The sequence below is a fragment of the Triturus cristatus genome, chromosome 9 (assembly GCF_964204655.1).
Source record: "Triturus cristatus chromosome 9, aTriCri1.1, whole genome shotgun sequence".
Classification (NCBI taxonomy): Eukaryota; Metazoa; Chordata; class Amphibia; order Caudata; family Salamandridae; genus Triturus; species Triturus cristatus.
In genome coordinates this window covers 1,049,145,716-1,049,171,227 of record NC_140592.1, presented here as the reverse complement: position 1 = coordinate 1,049,171,227, position 25,512 = coordinate 1,049,145,716, and the positions used below count along the sequence as shown (strand labels likewise).

Genomic DNA, 25,512 nt, shown 5'->3' with positions numbered 1-25,512 from the left:
GGCAGCCTGGCACAAAGGGCCAGATGAATCAATATTAGGATTAGCAATTACCTAAGTGGGATTTTCTATTAAACGCAATTAGGAAATCGCAATTCCTAATGTATGAAACTCATAGTTTTTCATTTAGCGATTCCTAGTGGGTAGCAAACCGACCTACCTGATGAATATTAATGAGGTAGGTCACAATTAGCGACCCATTTGGAGTCGACTCCATCACAGGGCTGATGGTGACCTGCTGAGGTCAGCAGACCACCACATCTGTGATTGTTTTTAAATGAAGCAGTCTTTTGTTTTACAATGCAACCCATTTTCCTTAAAGAAAAATGGGATGCATTTAAAAAGAAAAGTTTCTTTTTTTCTTCTTTTGTTTGTTTAAGAAGATGCAGTGGTCCTGTGGGCCACTGCCTTTTCTTACACAAACCTATTTTTTACATATACAAATGTAAATGGATCCTAATGGGACCCTTTTCCCATTTGCAAATGCATTACCACTACACTTCTGTAGTTGATCAAATATTAATGTATTGCGACTGGTGTTTAATCGCAAAACATTAATACATACCATTCTGAATCGGTATCTGGAAACTACGCCCCTTTCAAATAGCGAATCGGTATTTGGTCGCAAACCAAAATTGCAATTCGGTAACGTGCTATCAAATCACAGTTTTCGTTTGATACATACCAAAATGCTTTTTAGCGGTCTCAAAAAAGCCAATTCTGCGAATCAACCTCTTTGAGGCTGCCTGATACATGTATACTTGTGGGAGAATGCCGTGCCCATAATTATTAATACTTTGCTCATTTTAAACCAATCTTTCGAATTTTAATCTGTATGCGTGCTCACTGGATAACGTGATCTGCTCTCTTATCACGTAGGTAATAAGAACCCCTGAGGAAGGGCTTTGAAAGCCCGAAATGCATTGGGTAATATATTCACTAACAATTGAGGATGCTTTACGTATTTTGGCGTGCCTAGAAAAAGGCATGGATGTGCATATCCCCGGCATGAGAAACTTTGATATAAAATACGCAAATGCAAATCACGTGCGGAAAGAACAAAGGAAATAAAATGAAACTAAATTAAAAGTTTTGGAGTACATGGATTAATTTTGGATTAACTTGAACGATGAAGAAAGGTATAAGTCATTCATCAGGTGACATTCAGCTGTGCCCCTGGCATCTGGAGTGCAGTTCTGCTCCAACTTGAACGTTGCCTGATACATGTAGCCATAAGTCTCATCAAGCCATCAATGGGTAAATTCTCAGAGGTTCTCTGTCTCAAAAGGATAGCAAAGAATTTGCCGGACAGGGATCTGCAGTAACTGGCAGTAAGTCTTGACATACAGCCAACCCATACAGATTTACCAACCCATCGGTGAGTTTTATGGAACTGAGTTGAATTGTGGCTCACAGATTTAAGAGTTGATATGATGTTACCTTTAGACCACAGCAAAGGTTATGTACCTCACATTTTCCTGACACAAATTTAAGTCATAGTCCACCATTCATATCGACCAGACAAATCCTTTGTCAGATTTAGCCTCTCATCAACTCACAGAAGTGAATTCCTGCCTCACAGGTCATTGGGACAATAGCCCCTAGATTAAGTGCAGAAGACTTCTAGGTTCACATCGTTGGGGAGGGAGGAGGCTCCTCTGCCCAGGACTGCAGCGAGAAGAGTGGATATCTCAACTGGTCTGGAAGTATGCTTCAAGGGTTGGCAAGCGAAGTACAGTAGGAGCACTTGTATGTGTGCACCGTCTGAATGAGAATGCAACTTGCTTTTGGAAGAGCCAGAGTTGTTTTCATTTCTATTGGCCCCGCTACAACTAGGGTTGCCACCCGGCCATTTTTTACGTATCTTTTTCAAGTTCTGGCTGGTACAAAAATCATCTAAAGCTAGTATTTTCCCCTAATCAGTACATACTTAAAACTGAAAAAATGTGAAGAAAGCACTTTAAAATGTATCCCAGAGCTGCCTTAATGATCTCTGGCTGATAATTAAGGGTATCAAAAACAGAAAGGACATGTTGAAATTGACAAGAGTCTATGTTCTATAAAGTTCTGTCTATGTATCATGTCCAGGCATTTGCATAAAAATCTTAAAATGTGAACAAGTGGGCAGTATTTTTTTGTGGGAAAAGTGACAACCCTAGTAGTTGGTACATAAACTTCCCAGAAGATGGCACCCAGATAGCTTGAATTCTAAATGCTGGGTGTTTTCCTAAGATGCAGGTTCTATTTATGACTGTTATGTCCCCATTCTACACATTTAAGATTGCCAGCTGACCAGTTCTATACCGGTGTGACCATTATTTTAATGTCCCGGCCCGTACAACATTTTTTTAAAAAATCACCTAAAGCTGGTATTTTTTACCCTTGTCAGTACATACTTTAATAAGTAAACGTTAGAAGAAAACTCTTTAAAATGTATTCTAAGGCTACCCTAAGGATCTCTGACTGATCAATAAAGTAAGCAAAGACAGAAAGGCCTTCCTAAAAAGGAAAACAGGAGTTTCACGTAAAGTTCTACGTAAGGATCACGTCAATATGGTTCAAACGTGAGCAGAGGGCCGGTATTTTTCCCTGGCAAAGGTGGCAGCTCTAGCATTTACACCTGGACCAAAAAAAGCCCCCAATCCTGTGCAGATTAGCTACAAGCAGGAGGAGGAGACCAACAGAGGAGAGTTTATCCAACAGTGGGGAACCCGGACTTAGTGTGTAATTGTGCCTCACAGATGTCCTTGCTCTCTCCAGCATCACTGCATTCCCACAGTGCTCTGCGGCACACATTGGAGGTTGGCAAAAACCCTTAGAGCTTCCAAAAGTTGCACAAACCACACAAGAAAAATGAATGCGTGCAATTCACTTAACTAAATCAATTGTCGTGCACGAACATTTTGAGAAGATGATTTAATTGTAAGTATTTCGAAAGATAAAACCACCTATGTATGTTCTTCAAAGAAGGACAAAACCAGCGTAGTTATAAAGGTGTTTGGATTTGATTGTGTGATTCATATTTAAATTGTTAACTGAGCTCGAAGTTTCCAGTTTCAGTAAACTCAGTCCAGAGTTGACATCACAGGGCAGTTCTGCAAATTATTAACATTGGGAGCCTTCCTGGCTGGCTTTGTTATGCTGGCTCCTTCGCACGCGCGCGCGCGCGCACGCACGTAGAGCCAGGCTGACACGCGACTGTCCCAGAAAGCCATATCAATGCCTGTCTCGCAAACAACACTTAGTGGTCTGGCACAGCACATGCTGTTGCCTGGAGCGAAAATGAACAAGGGGGCTTTTTTTATGCAATCATAGTCTGTAGACATGCCGCCCAGAACAAGACATAAAGCTGACCCATGCTCGTCGGCGATGAAAGGAGTCATATTACTGTACAAACCAGTTCTTTCACAATGTTCCCCTGGGATTTAACTATTTGTTTGCTGCCAGCAAATTAACAAGAGAGAAGATTAAAACTAAAAGTGCTCAACTTGAGAAGGCAGTGTTCGGGCATTCTCCAGATATAAATTATGATTTAAAAAAGTTCCAGAATTATGCACGTCTTTAAGAAATTATATCTGGGACCCCGTCATCAATCAGGCTTGCAAGAAAAGGAAAAGTTAGTCACTTGTGGGAACTCAGGTAATTTACGTTTTTAAATCCCTATGCTGGTATCAACCATTGCGAACCTCTGCCACCTAGTGGCAGAATGAAAGATATTCTCTCCTAGGGCCTGATTACAAGTTGCATCATACTGGGGTAAGGGTAAAGTCGGCCGCGATTTTACATTTACCAACTCGTAATCTGCAACAGTATCATGCAGTTGTGAGTAAAATCCCATAACATGAGGAATTACCTTGTGGGACTGATTTTTCCAGACGTAAAACCACGTGGAATGGGTTTTAACGCACGTATTTGCCTCCTGGTCTGAGCAGATGTTAGGTGTGGACCTGTGGGTGGGGTAATGGGGGAAGGAGGAGAGGGGAGGGAAGGGTTTTTACTCACTTAAAAAAGGCAAATCAGGCTGCTTCTGTGTCATTTTTCCAGTCAGAATTACCATCCAGAAAAACTGAGTATTGTTCTCTACCCAACCCAGAAAAACCGGGTGTGGAAAAACCTACCCACTCTGAATCAGTCAGAGCAAAATTCCATGACGTCATTTCACTCCGCCTGACTTAAAATCGGGGCTTAAGAGTGAAAATAAATGAAGCTGTGAGACGCTGCATATAACCCTTCTCATGTAAAACTTAAATAGAACTAAAATTCAGTTCTCTTACCCGCACATTAAAATTTATACACCGCATCTCGCTGGTTAGCGGGAATCAGGGGCTTTTGCACTCTCTCCAGCGCCATCTTGGGTCGCGCTCTAGTGGTCGAGTCAAGATAAGATAAGATACTCCTGGGAACAGCTGTTTAACATCGGCGAGAGGGATGCTGGGGGGGCGGGGGGGGAACATCAACATCAAGCTGCTATTTCTCATCACAAAAATACATTAAACTGCGGTCTGATTTATAACAGGTCTCTGATAAAGCACCACCAGGAGGTGTCTAACATGCTAGAGGACATGGGTCTGGATGCCCTCTTTCTAACAGAGACCTGGACTAGCACCGATTCCGCCGTAGAAATGGGCTTTGCTTGTCCAGGAGGATATAAAATGTTTCATAAACCAAGGGCTGTTGGAGAGGAGGGGGGGTTGGCGTGATTTTGAAAGAAAAATTGAACTTTGCACCACAACAGGTAGGCGATGTTGCAGGGATTGACCTATTGGGCTTCTCACTGCAAGAGGCTGAAGGTAGGCTACTAACAGGAATAGTCTGTTATAGACCTCCAGGACTAGATACCCAATATCAAGCACTATGAGATACCATTATTGATCTGACCCTAACACATTCTAGAATGATTTTATTAGGAGATTTCAATTTATGGGACAATGGGAACCTAGGTAACCATCTGAGAGATCTAAGGCAAACATGCAAGAATCTTAACTTATACCAACTGGTACGACAGCCAACCCATCAAGGAGGGCATGTCCTAGATCTCCTGTTTGCTAATCAGACTGAGACTGAAGTGGTTGATATATTGCCTCAAAGTTGGACTGATCACTCTCCAATTCATTTTAGAATCACGACACCTAGGTCAGGGGATAATAATAACTGGTCGGTGACCTACCGAGAGGGAAGAGAGTGGGCCAAGTTAATAAAAAACAGAACATACCCGACATTCCCGAATCAGAATCTCTTTGCCCTTAATGACTCAGTGGGGAAAAACTATCAAACACACTACAATTACATAATTGGTACCTTGGACCCGTTAGCTCCAGTAAAAAGACTCAAGAATAGGAGGAAAGCCTCAGCCCCCTGGTATAGCGAGGAGCTGAAATGAATGCGGGCAACATGCAAGAAGGCTGAGAGAAAATGGAGAAGCTCATATTTAGAGATGGATAAGAAAGAACTGAAACTGACACAGGCGTCTATTTCTAGGTCAAAAGCAGATTTGCTGCATGTTTTTTAATTCTTTACAATCTGTCAATTAAATTCTTGGGGAGGCCAGTAAATTTGCTTTTATGGTAGTCCAGTCAGGGTAATGCCACTGCAATGTCAAGCACAATTTGTCAAGATAACTGGAGAAAAGGAAGGATGCACTGAAGCAGCCATAAACAATAAAATGTGCTTTTTGTTCACACAAGGAGTGAATGAAAGATTACTAACTAACCCTGCGGATGGACATATGAGGGGGACCTATAGAATCTGGGCTTGTAGAAAGTAGAAGTGAGGGTCGGCAGGACTCAGAAGAAGGATTTTTATTTTCTGACATTTAAGGGCAAGTTAGTTTTGGTCATCCAGCAGTGGTGTTGCTTCAGATTCTAGCGTTTCGTGATGGGCACCAGAACCTTGTGATTTCAATAAGATCAGTGTGTTGGCCACGTGCATAGGGTTACATACCTTGTGTGCCTCTAGAATGTGGGGTAGGAATTGGGGTAGGGATGATGTGTATGCCTAGAGTCAGGGAGAAAGGGCAGCACCATTAGTGACCCTACATGCGTCGGGATGCCTCTCAGAGAGACATGGGAACAGCTTCAACTGGTGAGTACAATTTGAGAGGAATGAAGAGAACTAGGCTGTGGCTGAGCCTCCTACTCTTTCATACACTGCAACCTAGTTGAGAGGGGTATGATGTGTGATGGTTGATACACACAGGCCGGAAAATAAGAAACCACTACTGACATCACGTAGGTAGCTAGCTCTGTATATACTATACCAAAGTAAGGTATAGTGCGCAGTGAATCCCCAAAGGCTTACAGAGGCTCAATTAGATAATAATAATAGCTCTATTTCTGGTAGTGTGATCGAGCAGTAGGCTTATTAGAGGGTAGTGTTAAGTGTTTATTGCACACACTCAGGCAAGAAATGATAGCACACACTCAAAGAGTGAATCCAGACGATTTGTTTTGCATAAAAAGTTATTATTTTGTTATTTTATTTCTAGAACCAAGAAATACTCAGTTGCAGGTAACAGTGGTCAAAGCAGTAATACTTTCAAAAATGCAGTATGATATGTTTTGCTAGGCAGGAGAAATGCTTTACAGTCTTAGAAATGCTTTTGTATTGTTCAATCTGAAACAACAGCACGTGTTCATGTTAAAGATAGACACTTGTATACAATAGGTAAAACACAATGCAATCTTATGGGAGGAAAACAGTGTTAAGCATTAGCAGGTAAGTACTCGACTTACAATCCCAGTCTTCGGGGGTTTTGGCCAACACTGGGCAAGGTTAAGTTTCAGGTAGGTGCTGCACCACCAGCGGCACTGGGGCGGGCGAGTGCAGAAGTCACTGGGCCCAATGTAAAGCAACGGAGACTTGGGGCACCTTGAAGAAGCATGGTTTGCAGTTAAGTACCCGGGTGTTCAGGGCACAGGCCCGGGTTTAAGATCAGCACAGGGGAGGAGTGGGGGGGGGTCACAGGGCAGCACCCAAGCTACACCACCTGCGACACAGGGGCAGCCAGGTGCAAGGTGCAAAATCAGCATCAGGTGCCCAGTGCGTTACAATAGAGGTTGTTGGTTGCACAAAGAGGCTACAAGCTCGGACCAGAAAACTGGTCCACATGCCTACACATGACTGCAGGGTGGCGGCTGAGGCAGTCATGCACCTTCGCCACTCTCTAACAACGGCCGAATCATTCCGCTGACCCGGCGGCAGCCGCATGTTGCGAGCTGCAGCTGATTCAAGTGCGCAGCTGCCAAAGACCTGAAACTATGGCACTCAGATGCGCCTGCGCCCGCCCACCACGGCGCCTACAGTGATTGGGCAAAGTAAAATCATGGGACAGACTCGTGACCTGACATTAGTGATTGCCGGTGGTGAGTAAAGGTAAAACATTGTAGCCTGCCATGAGTTGAGCCAGCAACCCCCACGCTAAGAGCTTTGGCAGTCAGACGAGCTGCTAAATAGCAGCGCTCCTGCGGACAGCTGGGGCTCTATAAATGCGTGACAATGCATTTCAGTGCGGTGATGCAGGTCACCACACTGAAATTAGTCAGTCTAATGCCTGATGCGTGATACTTGGCAGGCTGGCTCCAGCATCAGATTACCCACCACAGCCCGCAAAGGAGTTATCCCAAGCCCCCTCCAAGTATATGCATACATTGGAAAAACAAATCTTTAATCAAGACCTAAAAAAAAGTCCTCAAACTATATTGTGATTTGCCAACATTAATTTGACACTTCGAATAGAATTAGACATGTAAGAGATTCATTTATTATCTGGTTCCTATTGTGTGGGGAAATAGAAGAAATAGTGTGTGGACACCGCTTGCATAACAGCAACGAGAAAGATGGAGATTGAGCGTTTCTAAAAATAGAAAGGTAAATCAAATGTAATTTATATTCAGAAATGTCCTGAAGTTTAATAATTTCTTAATTTCATATCCATCTGGGGTAGATCGGTGTCTATTACCAGTCTTTGTGTTAGACCCATTAGCACCCTAGCTACGTTACTGGAGGTACCAAAGTCTCTGTTGAATAACTTAAATATGCTATCAAATTAGAATAGGGAACACAATGCACTGTGAGTGGCGGAAATCAACACATGGTGACGTAGGCTTTGCCGATCTCCTGGTGGAGCTATTTGGCATAGACCGTCCTAAAACCAATGGTCCTGGCCCTTGCACTTTTAAAGTAACAATGCATGACACTGGTATCGAAAGAGAAAACCTTGACAGGGTACAGGTGATGAAAAGAGGGCATCTATAAGAAAAACTCCTTTATCGTTAAGCCTACCCTTTGTATATGTAGCCTATGGAACTGGTCTCCGATGCGTTGAAGTTTCCGTGCAATCTGGACTTCAGCACTTATGTCCTGCCGCCCACGTTGAACACCTTCTTGGAGATGCAAATTTGGGTCTAGGCTGGTTGGATAATGCAAACGATACCCAGCATTCCCTGAAACATTGGGAGAGAAAATATCATAATGCTATTTTGTGCAGTAACACCAAAGCATGGGGACACACAGTTATTCATTTATTATTTTATTTACAACAGGCTTGCATATGGTGGGACAGACCAATGAGTACATCAGATGATTAATCAGGAAAATAAACTATAAAGTATCAAAAGTGTTAATAGGATACAATCACTTGAAGACATATTTTGCATTTGCAGAAAACACAGAATTAACCAATTGGGAGTAAGGCTTTTTTTTGCGACACAGGGGTAGTCAGTGGTTACTGGACAGTATCACTGGTGGGTGCTGTTGTTTAACACTAATGCACTACTGCACTCGATTTGGAAAACTAGGTCAAGACAGTACTATGAAAATGATATACTGTTTACTCTAACCACTGCACCAGAACTGTCAGAAAGAACCCAAAGAAAAGCTATCTTGAGTAGAAAATCTCAATCATGGAGGATTTCTGTTAAACAGACATGTACCATAAACATGAACATTAGTGCACACTTACACAAATTTCTACTTTCTAGAGTTATTACATTTCATTAATGCATGTAATGCTTCACAAACTTTAATGAAGTTAAGGCGCACAGTGAATATAATGTCAAATGCACGTATATAATTGCATTTCTCTGACATGTAAGGGTGGAATCTAAATTGCGCTACTCCAAAGTCATGTTCCGACTGAGGAAGTCTCCTCTTGCCTATCCATGCTTTTTACACTGTAGAGAAAATCTAGTGCGGTACTGGGTTAAATCAAGACACAGACTACCCCGTATCAAAGACACAGACTACCCCGTATCACACTACTCTCAGCCTCTAATTACATATTTTTCAGCTCTTTCTTGAGAAACTGTAGATCTTGTCTCTTTAGTTGCATTACACAGCACAAATCTGGAAAATCATGAATTCTGCTATTATGCAAGGTCAGGTCCTTTTTAGGTTTTGCCTGCACAGCGCTTGCGCTGTGCTTGTGAAATCTCTTGTATTTAATATATCCTTATCCTTATCAGTTCCCATTACCAAATGACTGTGTTCATCTGCTTTTGTGTGAAACTTTTTTGTTAACTTCCCCTGGCTGCACAAATTTACGATACTTCTACTAAAGCTGTTCACACTTTTTAAGCCCCATTCACTGTCAAGATAAGATCTCTTCCCACGTAAAAGGCAGGCAGCTTCTAATAGTATGCTGCAATACTTGCTTTTTATTACTTAGTTGTGTAAAGCAGATGCTTGAGCCTTAGAACGTGTGTGGCATTTCCTATTCATACCTCAGTAACTTTCTTTGCACTTTGTAGGCATTATCGGATTGATTTTTTCAACTTAATCTATTTGGTCATTATGATAAAATTCTGAAAATGTTGTAATAAACATTGCACTTTAAAAATAAAGTTAATATTCAAGAGCTTTTCTATATTTTACTACTAAACAGCCACAAGAGCAGTTACCTTGCAGACAATAGGGTCATGATTTGAAAGGTGCACCGGGCCTAAAAGTTGTCAGAACTTCTCTAAACACATTATTGCTATATTTGACTACCATACAAGCAGTCATAATTGCAGAAACTTCGCAGTTAAAGGGGCTTGATTTAAATGGTACTGCAGGTGCAGTGGCACAGAGGCCAACTGTTGTCATAACTCAGTTAAATCCCATATATTGCTATATTTTACTACTCAACAGGCAGTCACAAGTGCAGTTATCTTGCAGGCAACAGGGTCAATATATGAATGGTGCAGCAGGTGCAGTGGCACTGGGCCCAAAAGTTCTCAGAACTCCTCTGAACACCTAATATTGCTATATATTATTACTAAACAGGCAGTCACAAGTGCAGTTATCTAGCAAACGCTAGAGTCATGATCTCAATAGTGGAGCAGGTGAAGTGGCACCGTGACCAAAAGCTCCAGGCACCCCACTAAGTACCTAATATTGCTATATTTTATTCCTAAACAGGCAACCACAAGTGCAGTTACCCTGCAGACAACAGGAACATTACAAACGGCGGCTGATTTGAATGGTGCAGCAGGTGCAGTAGCACGTTGCCCAAACTTTGTCAGAACTCCTCTAAACATCTAATATTGCTATATTTGACTACTAAACAGGCATTCACAATTGCAGTTACCGTGCAGTTAAAAGGGGCTTGATTTGAATGGTGCAGTAAGTGCAGTGGCACTGGGGCAAAAAGCTTTAGGGCCCACACTAAATATTACTATATTTCACTACTAAACAGGCAGTCACAAGTGCAGTTACCTTATAGGCAATAGGGTCCTGATTTAAATGGTGCAACATGTGCAGTGGCACAGGGGCCAAAAGTTGTCATAACTCCTCCAAACACCAAATATTGCTATATTTTACTGCTAAACAGGCAGTCACAAATGCAGTTATCTTGCAGGCACTAGGGACATGATCTGAATGGTGCAGTAGGTGCAGTTGCACAGAGCCCAAAAGTGGTCAGAACTCCTCTAAATACATAATATTGTTATAATATCAATTAATTTTAATATTTCCCTCTTTCATTTCATTTTTCAAAATGTTGCTAATTCTTACCCGCACTATACCACTAGTAACATCACAATATATTGCCTATTTCTACATAAACAAGTAATAACACTTTAACAGACTTTCTGTAACTTATATTGTACAACTACTCAGCAAGCTACAACTTACAACAAAAAACTGCTTATTATTAATCACATAGGCGAAACCTTGTGCATTTACCAATGCTTGTTTCTTAGAGCACTACCTAAATCTACAATAATGGTGCCCATGCCACTTGGGGGTCATCTAGCACTTTAGTAGGGATTGTCATTGCTTTATTTACAGCCAGCTGTAGAGAAGTGTGCGGTGTTCTGTATTCATCTTTGTGGGTTTGTATATGTTGCTAGTGCTTGATGCAAGCATTGATGATGCAAGCATTCAGAATGTGGGTGGTTGCCAGGGTGGAATTTAGAAGATTGACGAGTGGCAGTTGAGGAGTGTCACTTGGTGGATGAGGCTCTGTGATGGACTTAACAATAAACCTAAGCTAATCACCCATCCTCAGTGATCTGTCTTAATTCAAAGGAGGATCCATACCACATTCAGGCGACGAGCAAAAACTATGGCTTTATATCATTAGTAAGGAGACCTCAACACCATTCATAGAAGAATCCTCGATCTACAGGAACCGGAAACTGTACAAGAAATTGGCGTACATTACCATTTAACTGCTGACGGCTTTCTGCTGCTCCTGACCTCTGCCCGAGTGTTTGTATTGCTTACTAGACTCCTTGGTCAGTGGAGGGATTATTGTTTTTATCCCTTCCTGTTCCTTATCCTGTATGAGGGTGTCTTTCTGTCCCTGGCAGTGGCAGTGAGTGGAGAACAGGACATTGCCGGTCTGGTAGTGACTCAGGACTTTGTTATGTCCAGCCAGGGGATCTAACCGAAGCAAAGGTATTTGGCATTAGGGCTCGAGCAAGACCTATGGCTGCTCTCGCGCTGGATTTGCACGAGAGCTGCAGCTGTGAATGCTCTTGTGCTGGATTTGCACGAGGTGTGTTTGTTTTTCCTGTCTCTCGTGATGAGCGCTGGTGGCCTACCTGACCTCTGCGACTAACGCAATGACGCGTGTGACATGATGTGCATGGCGGCCATCTTGCATTGGTCATGAACAATTGATCAGAGGCTGGTCTCACCGAGCGCTGATGAGCACAGCTGAAATTGGTATTCATTGGAAGCTGATTTCCCAATCTTTGCCAAGCGCTGATGCGCACAGCTGAAGTCTTTTTTGTTGGGTGTACAGTGCATCGAGCGGACTCGCTGATGCGCACATTATTCAAGTTTATTGTGTTTCGTCAAGCGATGATGCATGCAAGTTTCAGGCGGGATCTCGCAGCATTTGGGTATTGTTAAGCTTTGCACTGCATCTGGCAGACACGCTGATGTGCACAGCCTTCCTGGTGAGGATTTGATGTTTCTAATTATTGCCATGTTCTAAGATTGACTCTTATTTATTGGTTTTCTTGACTTCTGATGTGTGTTGCTGTTTTGCACTGAAACATACTACTCGAGAATTTCTATGCTTGCAGCAGCCCAGTGTTTGAGTTGGTTGAAGGAAAGGGACACTCCAGGACTTAGGATAAGGGCCTGTCTGAGTCAAATTTGTTTATTATTTTTGTACATTCCAGTAGGGATATCATTTTTGGTACACAATGCAGAACGTTACTGCCCCTCCATTCTTCTTGTCTTCTCTGGTTGATCCCCCTATTCCTTGGTTAAAATGGAAGAAGGTTTTTGCGCACTCTTTTTGAGGATGTGGTACTTCTCTGAGTGCTGACAGAGTCTTCTTTGTTCATGCATTGTTTGTGTTCAGAAGGTCAGGAGGTGATTCAACATCTCCCTGAACTTCCAGACAATGAAGCTTTGATTGAATATGAGATTTGTATCACAAAAATGGATATGCATTATCTCCCCAAAGTTAGTATGGTTCTAGAATGGTATCACTTTGGGAGGAGAATGCAAAGACAAGAGGAGTCTGTAGAGCAATTCATTACTCTATTGCTTAAGTTAGCATCCACATGTTGTTTTGGAGGGACTTTGCAAGAAAAAGCTGAGGGATCAGCTGATGTTGGGCTACATTATTGATAAAGCTAAAAATAGTTTGTGCCAGAGGACAATCCTTCATTACAAGAATTTATCACAATACTCAAAATGCATGAGCACTCAAAAGCATTTGTGGATACTATATGCAAAGTGAACTCTTTGGGGAAAAAGTGAGGGGGAGGTGGTTAATGAAGTCAGGGACAAGTCTGATAAAACTGCCAGAGTAACTAAAACGTCCAAATTCAGAAGCTTTCAGGGTAAATGTTTTAGATGTGGTAACTCTGGACATATGGCAAATTTCAAAGAGTGTCCAGGGTGGAAGGTCACTTGTAGCATCTGTGGGTAGAAGGGCCATTTTTCCAGATGTTGCAAATAAAGCAAAGAACAGAGGAAAGTTGTGGAAGTGGATATTTATGAGCAAGCTGTTGAAAATGTAAATATTCTTCAGGTTAAGGAACGTGTGAATGAACGTGCGAATGAAGGCCCGTTTGAAAGTGTGTTGATCAATGATGCATCTGTAGACATGCTTTTTGACTCAGGGGCTAAGAATACCCCAAAGGTTTTTTTATGAGTAACATTATGTGAAATCGTTCTGCTGAAGCCAGACATTAATACAAAAGGTTATGGGGGAGTTTATTGATCTTTTGGGTTATTTTTGGTGCAGGATTGATTTCATGGGAAGGATTATACCAGGAAAACGTATGTTTGTATGAAAGGAGACACTTTAATTTGCTGTTTTCACCAGCGTGATTTATAAGTGTATTTGGATCTGAATGAAAGTCCTTCAGTGTACTTGAAAGAATTACCTTCTGTCTGGATGGTGGGTGAGGGGTGTGAAGTTTGGATCAGAAGGTCTCCAGAGGTATTTGACAAGAAAGTAGGCTGTCTCAGGAATTACATCCATGAAATAAAACTTATGTCGTGGACCATTCCTAAAGTGGCAAAACTTAGGAGTGTGCCCCTATTAGTTAGAGAAAGTATGAGGGCTGAGCTGGACAGACTATTATCAAATGGTATTATTAAAGAGGTGGAAGCCGCGGAATGGGTTTCTCTGGTTGTTATGGCATGCAAGGCCAATGGAGAGGCTAGGGTGTGCATCGACTTGTGAGAACTCAACAAAGCGGGGGTGGTTGATCATTATCCACTTCCTAATATAAGTGAGATGTTGTGTCCTCTTGCAGTGCGAGACACTTCTCCACGTCAAACTTCATTCCTCTTCTCAAGATCTCATGGCTTTTGTCACGCCATTTGTTCCTTCAAGTTTTTAAGGATGCCCTTCAGACTCATATCTGCGGCTTCAGTATTTTAGAGGGCAATGGAGGGCATTCTGAAGGGGATTGAAGGTGTCAAGGTCTATCAAGACAATGAGTTGATCTTTGGGGTTGAACTCAAAGAACATGATGAAAGTTTGACAGCAGTGTTGGGGAAGTTAATGCAGTCTGGACTAACTCTCAGGACAGACAAATGTAAATTTGATGTTCAAGAATTTGAATATTTAAGGCACTTGGTGTCTGAAACTGGGATTAGAACCAAGGCTCCTTTGGTTGATGCCATCTGTAATTTGCTTCCTCCAAAAAACAAGGATAAATTGGTAAAACGTCTGGGAATGGCTGAATTTCTCCAATAAGTTTATTCAAAGTTTGCCCAGAAAACTGAATGCATGCGAGCATTACTCAAGAAAGGGAGTGAATTTGTGTGGTGTCAAACTCGCAGCGATGTGTTTGAAATGATTAAGAAACATTTGAATGATGCTCCTAATTTGGAAAGCTTTGATCCTACCAAGTTCTCTTACATTATGACTGATGCAAGCTCGAAGGGCTTAGGTGGGGTCTTGTTACTAAAGGTAGATGGAATAGAGAAAACGATCTTGTTTATTTCCAGACTAATGAGAGGAGCTGAATGCAATTATTCAGCTGTAGAGAAAGAAGCTCTAGGTGTTTGTTGGACGGTACGTAAACTGAGGAAACTTCTGTGAGGTAAGAGCTTTGAGGTGTTGTCGGATCATAAGCCTTTGAGGGAAGTTTTCACTCAGAAAGGGATTGATTTTGTATCTTATCGAATAGGAAAGTGGGCGGTAGCCTTAAGGAGTTCGAGTTTAAGGTATCTTATTTACCTGGTTCTAAGAATGTTTTGGCGGATTGTCTTTACAGACTAAGTCGGAATGAGACTGAAACATCTGAAAATCCTGTCACTTCTGAGGAGTAGGATTTCTTGGGTGGAGAAGAGTTTGAAGAGGAGATCAAGGTCTGTGAAATCAGTGAAGGCTTGATTTCAGAAATCGAATGGCGAGAATATCTGAATAAAGATCCGATATTACAGCAGGTTATGGCAAAAGTACAAGGTAATTTGGGTGAGAAGCGAAGTTGTGAAGATAATCTTGAGGTTATTGGCAGGTCAGGGAAGACTTGGCAGTGATTGATGGTCTCCTCATGCAGGGTAGCAAATTGGTTGCTCCCAGTAGTGTGTGGGACAAATTGGTGTGTTATGCTCATGCCAGTCATATGGGTATTGCTAAAACCAAAGAAAGAGTCGGAGAAGCTTACTGCTGGCCTACCATGGATATGCAAATAGAGAGGGTAGTTTGTGATTGTTCACAATGTGTGTGTAGTGATAGGATTTTGAAGTGCAGGACCCAGCCGATGGTAATCAGAGAGCAAGCTAGTGGTCCATGGGTGGACATAGCTATTGATATTTTAGGTCCAGTTAAAGTCTCAAGACCAGTATGTTTTAGTTTGCCATTATATGTTTTCTAGAAGGCCTGAAATAAAAGTAGTCAATTCGGTTGAATCTGGAGGTGTGATTGGCTTTGTGGAGGAACTCTGTGAACGTGAGGGTTTTCCTGTGTCCATTTTATTAGATAATGGAGTTTAACTTACCTCCCAGGTGGTGGAGGACGTTTTGAGAGAGAGAGGGATCAAGCATAAGAAGGCGGCGTTTTATGACCTCAAGAGCAATGGTCTAGTAGAAAGATTTGTGAAAGTGCTTAAAGAGACGCTGCAACAAGCCGTGGTCAATGGAGGTGATTGGGAAGTCGCAATGAGAGAAAAGGTATGGGAATACAGATTTACCCCACACTCTTCTAGGACTAGCTGCCTTTCAGTTGTTCAAAGGAAGGGTAGCTAGGACTGAAGTACTCCATTGTAGGTGACTATATAAAAGAGAGTAGTGGATGATGGTGTGGATGGTACAGAAGGATAGAAGAGAGAAAGAGAGAAGGAGAAAATGGAGGAAAGGAAGGAGAGGTATGATGTGAGAAAAGCAGTGAAGAAGACCGTGGTGTGTGTGGGTGATTGGGTCAGACTCAAGTTGCCAGAAAAGGGTGTGAGGAAGTCAAAATTCAGTCAACCAGTGAATTAACATGTTTAAGAATGCAGTTAAAACTGATGATCACAAGATATGGAATGTTAGTAGGATTGCCAAATGTCAACCTAATGAAGCTGGTGAGACAAATATACCTGTTGCACAACAGGAAGGGAGGAGTAGGCCTTCTTTGTGCAAGAAAGATTCCCCTTCGCTTACAAGATTGTGTTTTCTAAGTTGTTTTCAGCATTATTGTTCCTTTTTATTTTACTTCCTTTTCTTATCTTTTATTGTATTAATGAGGGGGTGATGTGGTGTTCTGTATTAATCTTTGTGGGATTGAATATGTTGCTAGGGCTTGATGCAAGCATTGATGATGCAAGCATTGATGATGCAAGCATTCAGAATGTGGGAGGTTGCCAGGGTGGAATTTTGAAGATTGAAGAGTGGTAGTTGAAGAGTGTCACTTGCTGGATGAGGTCTCTGTGATGTACTTAACAATAAACCTAAGCTAATCACCTATCCTGAGTGATCTGTTTTAATTCAAAGGAGGATCCATACCTCAGAGTGATAGTGCAAACTTCATTGTGAAAGAGGTCAAGAAGGAAAGCTTTAATGTCTTCACTCTCTGGAGTAGCTTTGAACCCTGAAATACTCAGTCCTGCTTTATTTTCCAAATTTTCACTTTTGGCCTCTGTTCTAATCATGAATGCAACTTCACTGTTCCTTAACAATGTTTCTTATTGGATCACCAAAAACCATCCTTCTTGAGTTCTTGGTACATTGCAAAAATTAAGTGTTGGAGTCAGTGTTTTTCTATCTCTCTATTATATAGTCTGGTGTGTAATCTGTGCAACAGCTTCCTCCAACACCTTTCTCTTCCCAACTTGTTGAAAATCTTGTAACATGTAAACCCCCCCACCCTCCAAAAAACCTATATTTCACTTTGGTGAGGTTGCCCAGTCAGAGATCAGTCTGGCTTCTATTTGGGTCATAATCATCCTGCATTGAAGCTGATCTGGATACGAAAAAGTCTCTTGTGTCTCTAGCAGTCTTGGACTTTTGCTTTTTAGGAGGAGTTTCATTCAGGATACTTTGTTTTCTGCCTCCTTTGCTGTCAGTCAAATCCCAGTGTTCCGCGGTGTTCAACCAGGACTCCAAAATCACTTGACTCTGTAAAGTTCTTCAACGTCTATTCAATCTGTGACGTTCTGCTGGCTGCATCAGGGAATCACGTCTCAGCTACCCTGCAGCTCAGATTGTGGTAAGTTAACACCCAGCTCTTTCCCTGCTACACCACCCCAGCAGTGCCAATCAGCCTCAAGGCCCAGAGATATCCCAGTAACTTGCCAGCTCCAACACAATTCCAGCCTTTGTTTATTGTAAGAAGCCATTCTGTAGTCCTGCACTCTGGGGTTGATCTCTATCCTCCGTGTCTACAATCCCAGCTGTGCTATCTTGGTCAGGCGCAACTCATGGATCACAAAGAGGAGATCAGCTGTTCGTCTTCTTCTGGACTCAGAGGGCCAACAGCTGCCCCACAATCAGGTCAAGGCAGTGCTCAGCCACCTCCACTGGATTCAAAAATGGAGAGGAGGGCGGACCCAAATTCCACTCTAATGTGGCCATCATAGCATCTTCTTCTGAACACTTTTGACAAAGAATACACAACTGATGTAGTGAGGGTGAGGAGTGTTGAATTTGCCGGGAACAGCCCTCACAATAAAGATTTTACCATGCAGTTCCTTTACCACACATTTAAGGTAAGGAGAAATGTTTATTTGTGTGTGTGTATACACATACACACACATAATATATATATATACACATACAAAAAATAAAAAATTCTACCCACCTTAAATGCGTGATATAGATAGATAGATAGATAGATAGATAGATAGATAGATAGATAGATAGATAGATAGATAGATAGATAGATAGATAGATAGATAGATAGATAGTTTTTGGGTTTATAGTGGAGTAGGAATTTAGGGATGGGTAGGGGTAGGGGTATAGGGTGGTAAAGGTATTTATAGGGTTTAGGGTAAGGGTATTGGGCGGTAAGAGAATTTTTAGGGGAGGGTGGCAGTATTGGGTGGTAAGAGTGGTAAGGGTGTTTTTATGGTTTAGGGGTGGATAATGATATTGGGTGGTAAGGCTCTTTTTAGTGTTTAGGGTGGGTGGGGTAATAAGTGGTAAGGGTGTTTTGGGGATTTTGGTGAGAGTAAGGGTATTTCTAGGGTAGGCATTAGTGATTAGGGTGTTTTTAGGCTTCAGGCATAGGTGAGGTTATTGGGTGGTAAGGGTGTTTTTAGGGTGGGGTAAGGGTATTGCGTGGTGAGGATAATTTTGAGGTTTTGAGAATTTAGGGGTATTGGGTGGTTAGGGTCAATTTAGGCTTTATGGGTCAGTATGGGTATTGGGTTGTAAAGCTAATAAAAAAGGAGGGTAATGTAAATATGTATGTATATATATATATATATATATATATATATATATATATATATATATATATATATAAATAAATAAAAGCACAACGGCGACAATCTTCGGACGCCAGAAACTGAGACCACACACAGAGTTTTATACATAGTAAATGAAGAATATACGAATACATATACATTTCATCAAAATGTCTACCGTAGTTTGATGAAATGTATTTATATACATATATTCTTAATATGTGTATATATAAATATCGCATTCAATGATAATTGCTAATAATGGACTTATAGCTTTGTTCATTTGTGTTTGCAAAATATTTTATTATTCTCACAAATTATCTGCTTCTATTAAGCAATTTTAATTTGTCACAAGCAATACACATGGGTTGATTCACGATTCACTTGTTTATGTTTAAAACCACGTTATAAGATGGCCGCCATGAAATCAGGTAATTAACCTTGACTTATAGGCATCTTCTCTTTTTATGCATTGCACGTGATATATTGTTCGACTTCAATGTTTCCGTGTTATCACAGAAAACTGACATAGAGGAAGGCACAAGCCGAAACGCGTCTGCACGTTAAAGCACTTTGTCTTGACAAAACTTCTGTGTGTGCTCTCAATTTCTGGCGTCCAAAGATTGTCGATATACATATATACACATATATATATTCACTTAAAAAACCATAGGTTTCACACATGTTATAGTTAGGTGGATATTTCACTCGTAAAAAACCAATGAAATTCCCCCGTTATAGTTAGTTCAGATAACTATAACTCGCGCGACCGCAGTCCACTGCTGATGACGTCACATATTACATCACTCATGACATGGTCAGTGGCATCACTCATGACATCACTGATGACATCATCCTTGTGATAGAGTGGCGGCCGCGCGAGTTATAGTTATCTGAACTAACTATAACGGGGGAATTTCATTGGTTTTTTACGAGTGAAATATCCACCTAACTATAACATGTGTGAAACCTATGGTTTTTTAAGTGAATTTGCAAGGTTTTTTAAATGCTAATTCCTAACTATAACGTGTGTGAAACCTATGGTTTTTTTCAGTGAATTTGTACGTTTTTTTAAATGCTAAGTTATGTATGTATTATTATTTTTTTATATATATTTATTTTACAATAAACTACGTATTAAAAAAAAAAGTAATTTTTTTTTTTTTCGGTTTTTCACCGTGCGCTCACGGTGCGCGCACCCCCGCGATTTAAAAAAAACAATTAAAATGTTTTTTTCTGCCTTCGGGGTCCTTCAGGGACCCCCTGACAAAGGCTAGGGGGTCAGGAACTCTCTACCCTGCCCCCTTTTCACGTTCGCCACCTTCCTTTTTCACTCTCGCACTGAAAACAAACAAAATGGCGGCCGACACTTCCTGATTTCGACCGATTCGAACGTTGACTAACATGTAACCACCAATCAGAATTACGCTCGCGCACGTTAGGGTGCTCGCAGGTTATATTAGGGTGTGAGAAGAAGCACTAATTTATTACATGGATGATGTCATCAGTGATGTCACTGACCATGTCATGAGTGATGTAATATGTGACGTCATCAGCAGTGGATTGCGGTCGCGCGAGCTATATTTAGCTAAACTAATTATAACGGGGGAATTTCAATGGTTTTGTACGAGTGAAATGTCCAGCTAACTATAACATGTGTGAAACCTATGGTTATTTCAGTAAATTTGCAAGGTTTTTTAAATGCTAATTCCTAACTATAACGTGTGTGAAACCTATGGTTTTTTCAGTGAATTTGCAAGGTTTTTTAAATGCTAATTTATGTATGTATTATTATATTTTTTATATATTTATTTTACAATAAACTACCTATGTATATAGTTATAGATTGACTGTACCCTGTAATATGGAATGGCTCAGCTCTTTTTTTTTTAAATTTGGATAAAGTTGAACAGCATAGTTAATATCTTCTATAAACTTATAAACAGTTTAAAATGTTTTGTTTTTTAAAGGTTTTTCACGGTGCGCGCACCCTGTGATTTTTTGAAAAAAATGTTTTTTTCACCCTTCGGGGTCCTTCAGGGACCCCCTGACAAAGGCTAGGGGGTCAGGAACTCTCTACCCTGCCCCCTTTTCACGTTCTCCACCTTTCTTTTTCACTGTCACACACAAAATGGCGTCCGACACTTCCTGATTTCGACCGATTGGAATGTTGACTGACATCTAACCACCAATCCGAATTACGCTCGCGGACATTTGGTGCGCGCACCGTGCGCGCATATAGATATTTATGTACTTTTAACTGCAATTTTCTCAGGAACTACTGAACAGATTGACACCATATATGCAAAAGGCACATGCCTGACCTGAGGACTACATCTTCGCCAAATTTCAAGTAATTCTGTTCAGCCGTTCGGGCTGTACCTTCGACTAAAGGTCCTATGGGAAAATGCATGGGGAACACACGTTTTGGGACCCCCCTTTTTTCTCAGCCCCCGCTTGACGAATCACCCCGAGACTTTCAGGGTAGGAGCTGAGCGGAGCACCCCATTAGTTTTGAAAATTTCACGAGGATTCGTCAACCGGCGCCAAAGTTATTCAAAATAGAATTTTCAGATTTCCTATGGGAACTCGGTCCTAACTATAACTATCTACTGGCGACCGCCAGTAGATTATATATATATATATATCGTCAACCGGCGCCAAAGTTATTCAAAATAGAATTTTCAGATTTCCTATGGGAACTCGGTCCTAACTATAACTATCTACTGGCGACCGCCAGTAGATAATATATATATATATATATATATATATATATATATATATATATATATATATATATATACACACACATATACCTCAATAATAATACCTTAAATAGACTAGGGTGGTAAAGCTATTTTAGGGATAGGGATAACTAGGTAGCTAGGGGGTATAGGGTGGTAAAGACATTTTTAGGGTTTAGGGTTGGGTAAGGGTATTGGGTTATAGGGTTTTTTTTTACTGGTTAGGGGTGAGTGAGGGTATTGGAGGGTAAGGGAGTTTTATACGGTTTAGGGGTGGGTAAGGATATTGGGTGGTAAGAGTGTTTTTAGGGTTTAGGGTGGGTAGGGCTAATGGGCGGTAAGGGTGCTTATAGGGTTTGGGAAGGGTAAGAGTTCTGGGTGGTAAAGGTATTTTTAAGGGTTAGGGGTGGTTAAAAGTATTAGGTGTTAAGGGTGTTTTTAGGGTTACGAGGTGGGTAGGGGTACTGGGCGATAGCCAGTAGGTATAGTTCAGACCAAAGTTTCCATAGGAAAAGAGTTCTTTGCCAATAACTTTGGCGCCACTTGACGAATCTTCAAGACATTTTCACAAGACTTCCCCTTTTTGGTTCAGGTGCTGTCTTAAAAGTTTTGGGGTGATCCGTCAAGCAGGGCAGAAAAAAGGGGGTCCCAAAATGCATTTTACCCATGTTCGGTCTATGAGAATATTTTCATTTTTTGTCTACAGCCCAAACTGCTGAATGGTATTAAACCAAATTTAGCAGAAAGGTGGCTGTTGGTCCAGAAAGTGACCTTTTTGTAAATTGGTGCAATTCCATTCAGCATTTTGGGCTTTAACCCTGTCTAAAGTTCCTATAGAAATTAACATGGGAAAAACGTACTTTGGGACCCCCCTTTTTCTTGCCCCCCCGCTTGACGGATCACCCTGAAACTTTCAAAACAGCGGCTGAAGTGAGCGAACGAGTGGTGAATGCCAGTATAGATATATAGATATAGATATATATATACATATGGATATAATTTACATATTCCCACCAGCTGCTCCAAACACAGGACGGGTGCTGTCATCCAAAACGAGGGTAGGAACCAGTTTGCTACACAGCAACTTTAGAACAAAACTGGAGCACTCACGGGGTCATTTGGAAGATTTTATTCTTCACCAGCCATTTCCGCACGACGCGCTTTGGCGTGATCGCCTTTTTTAAGTGCTGGAAATGCGGTATTGCATCACAGAGTCTGATTGGCTGGAGATATATAGTGACCGCTGCTGTCATTGGTAAGCTGTCAGCTAATGAGAGGACTGAAAATGTTCATGTAAGATGATTATACAGCTTCCATGTCGTATGTGGTTTAAGGTCTCCCTTACGAATATAATATCAAACAAAATTGTCCAAAATATTAAATCCTTCCCCGATGGAGGTTGCAAGGGGATCTCAATACCACGTGTTGTTCAAGAGATATCGACACAGTCCCATCCGGCAAATGTATACAATCACATTCTCCTTGTGTAGAGATTGCCAACTCTCTGTGGAAGTTGCCCCTCGCCACAGCCGCCGGTTTGCGTGCCAGAAATGTCCATAGGTGTCCGTTCAATAACTTAGACACCTTAAGCTTGAATATCTCGCGTCCGCCATGGACGATGAGAAAATGCTTCGGCGGCGGTTCTGGAGCCCGTTAAACATCATTTACATATTCCCACCAGCCGCTCCGAACACAGGACGGGTGATGTCATCCAAAACGAGGGTAGGAATTTGTTTGCTACACAGCAACTTAAGAACAGCCAGTAGCTATATATATATCTATATCAATCACCAAAATATCCCCAATATCCCCAGTTGAAGACGCACTTGAAAAGTCAAAAAGAAGATAATTCCACTGATTCTTTATTTAACAGAAACCGGCATTTTAATTCAGATGCTTACGTGTTTCAGAGCAGCAGTTCCTTGGTCACAGGCTTCATGATACAGCGTAGGATAGGTGGAAAGGCACTCTCCTCTGCATGTCCTTTATTTAATTAACCCTCAGTGGGCCTCACAGGTGAGTTCAACCTAGTGTTGCACGCTGGGATCAGTAGTGCACTTGGCAAATAAAAGAACGCTCTTCTTCTGCTTTTCGAGTGTGTTTTCAATAAACATACACATATATCTATATATATATATATATATATATATATACACACATCACACTCCCAGCAGTATTTGGCAATATTTTCAATTTATTTGGCGTGTGAGAAACATCAACACGTTTTAGTTGCATTGCAACCTTGCTCACAATAAGCGCCATTTTGGATTCCTCGTTTTTTTTAGACATTCCATTTTTGTGTGCAAACATAAACAACATACATATGGCATTGTAAATCTTCCTGCTTGAAGCATAGCACTTGGTGGCCATATTGCAATAGTCATACATATAACAACGTGCATTAGTGAGACTTGAGGAATCCCCCAAATTTATCTCATTTGCTAATTCATCTAAATTGTGTTACAACAAACACAGATTTCACTGTGATTATTTTTCATAGTTGGAATACATATTATACATGGACTTAGTGTCTCTGTCATCATTATACAATCTGGGTTCTTTCTAAAAGACTTTTTTACGTGAATGTGACCCTGCTGTTAATAGCCGAGGCATATTAACATACAAATGTCTCTGTTCCCTTATCTCGCCCCAGTGAGATTTAGCAGTTTTGTAACTTACAGTCCCCGATATGAACGTTCATCATTGTGCCCAAGTGGGCTAATTGTTCAACCAACAATTCCTTAGTGTCTCGTTTCCATAGTGTTACACTGGATGATACATCAAAATCCAAGTTGTTTTAGTCTCAAAGATCGCTCATATAAAACATATTAGACTACCTGTAAGTGCCAGACTGTATAACAGCCGTTCGTGCTCTAAAGCTATGTGGAAAACAATTATATAAATTTATATGTGCATGAGGGATACAGGTATAGCTGTAGTCTATCTCAAAAATACATATAAATCCTCATCACTGTTAAGGCCATACAGCTCTTTACTGTCCATATTCAAGATATATCTTGATTCTAACTGCCTTAATTTTATTTCTCTATCTCCTCCTCTTTTGTTTTTAGAAACTTGTGCCAGGCAACTGTATTTCATGTTAGTTACATTGCTGTTGTGTACTTTCTCGAAGTGTTGAGTAACCGGGTAGGTTCTATCCCTGTTAGCGATAGCCCTGAGATGTTGTAGTATGCGTTTGTGTGCGGATAATATAGTGCTTACTATGTATATTTTTAGGCATCTGCATTTTAGCATGTAGACCACATATTCACTCTTACAGGCAAGCATCCCTCTCACCTTAAGTATTTTCTTGAGCGGTGTAGTGATCCCAGATAGATTCTCTCCATGTTGACAGGCTTTATATTGATTGCTCTTAATAAATCCTCCCTTACGTGTCAACCATGTCTGTTGTGGTGCTTTCTTTTAAAGTCACTTCTCACTAGCTGGTCTCAAATTGATCAAGCTCTTCTAAAGCAAATTTGGTGGTGGCTGGGTATATCCTGTCCTATTATTAAATCATTTCTGATTATGTGCCAATGTTTGCGTAGGTCCCTTCACAATCCATTGGGGTCAACATTGTATGATGTTATGATCCTTTGTTTGCTGGTCTTTTGCCTTGTTGTCTTGGATGTAAACAAGGTCCTGTCTCTTTTATTGATCTCGCCCTCTTAGAGGCTTCCTCCAAAATGGTTTTAGGGTACCCCCTTTCTCTGAAATGTGTAGGCATTTCTGTTTCTGCACTGTTGTATTGTTGTTCTGTGCTGCACAAGTGTCTTGATCTAAAAAACATTCCCCAAGGGGATTCTCTAAATCAGGGAGATTGTATGGAAGCTGTGGGCAAGTAAAATGGCATTTCATGCCGTAGGTTTTCTAAATACTGTGGTCACCAGTTTGTCACCCTCCAATTTGACAAGAACATCTAAAATTATATTTCAGATTGACTGATTTTACTTGTGAAGCTCAAATTGAGTTTATTACGG

The 25,512-nt window shown here is 41.1% G+C and overlaps 1 protein-coding gene across 1 annotated transcript in view; it reads right to left on the bottom strand.

The window, feature by feature from the left end:
* The window catches only part of BMF (Bcl2 modifying factor), a 176,719-nt gene that overhangs the window by 80,638 nt on the left and 70,569 nt on the right, over positions 1-25,512 (bottom strand). The window contains exon 3 of the mRNA XM_085626912.1: positions 8,278-8,438. Within this exon, the coding sequence (XP_085483038.1) occupies positions 8,278-8,438 (161 nt within the window). The remainder of the gene's footprint in view (positions 1-8,277; positions 8,439-25,512) is intronic.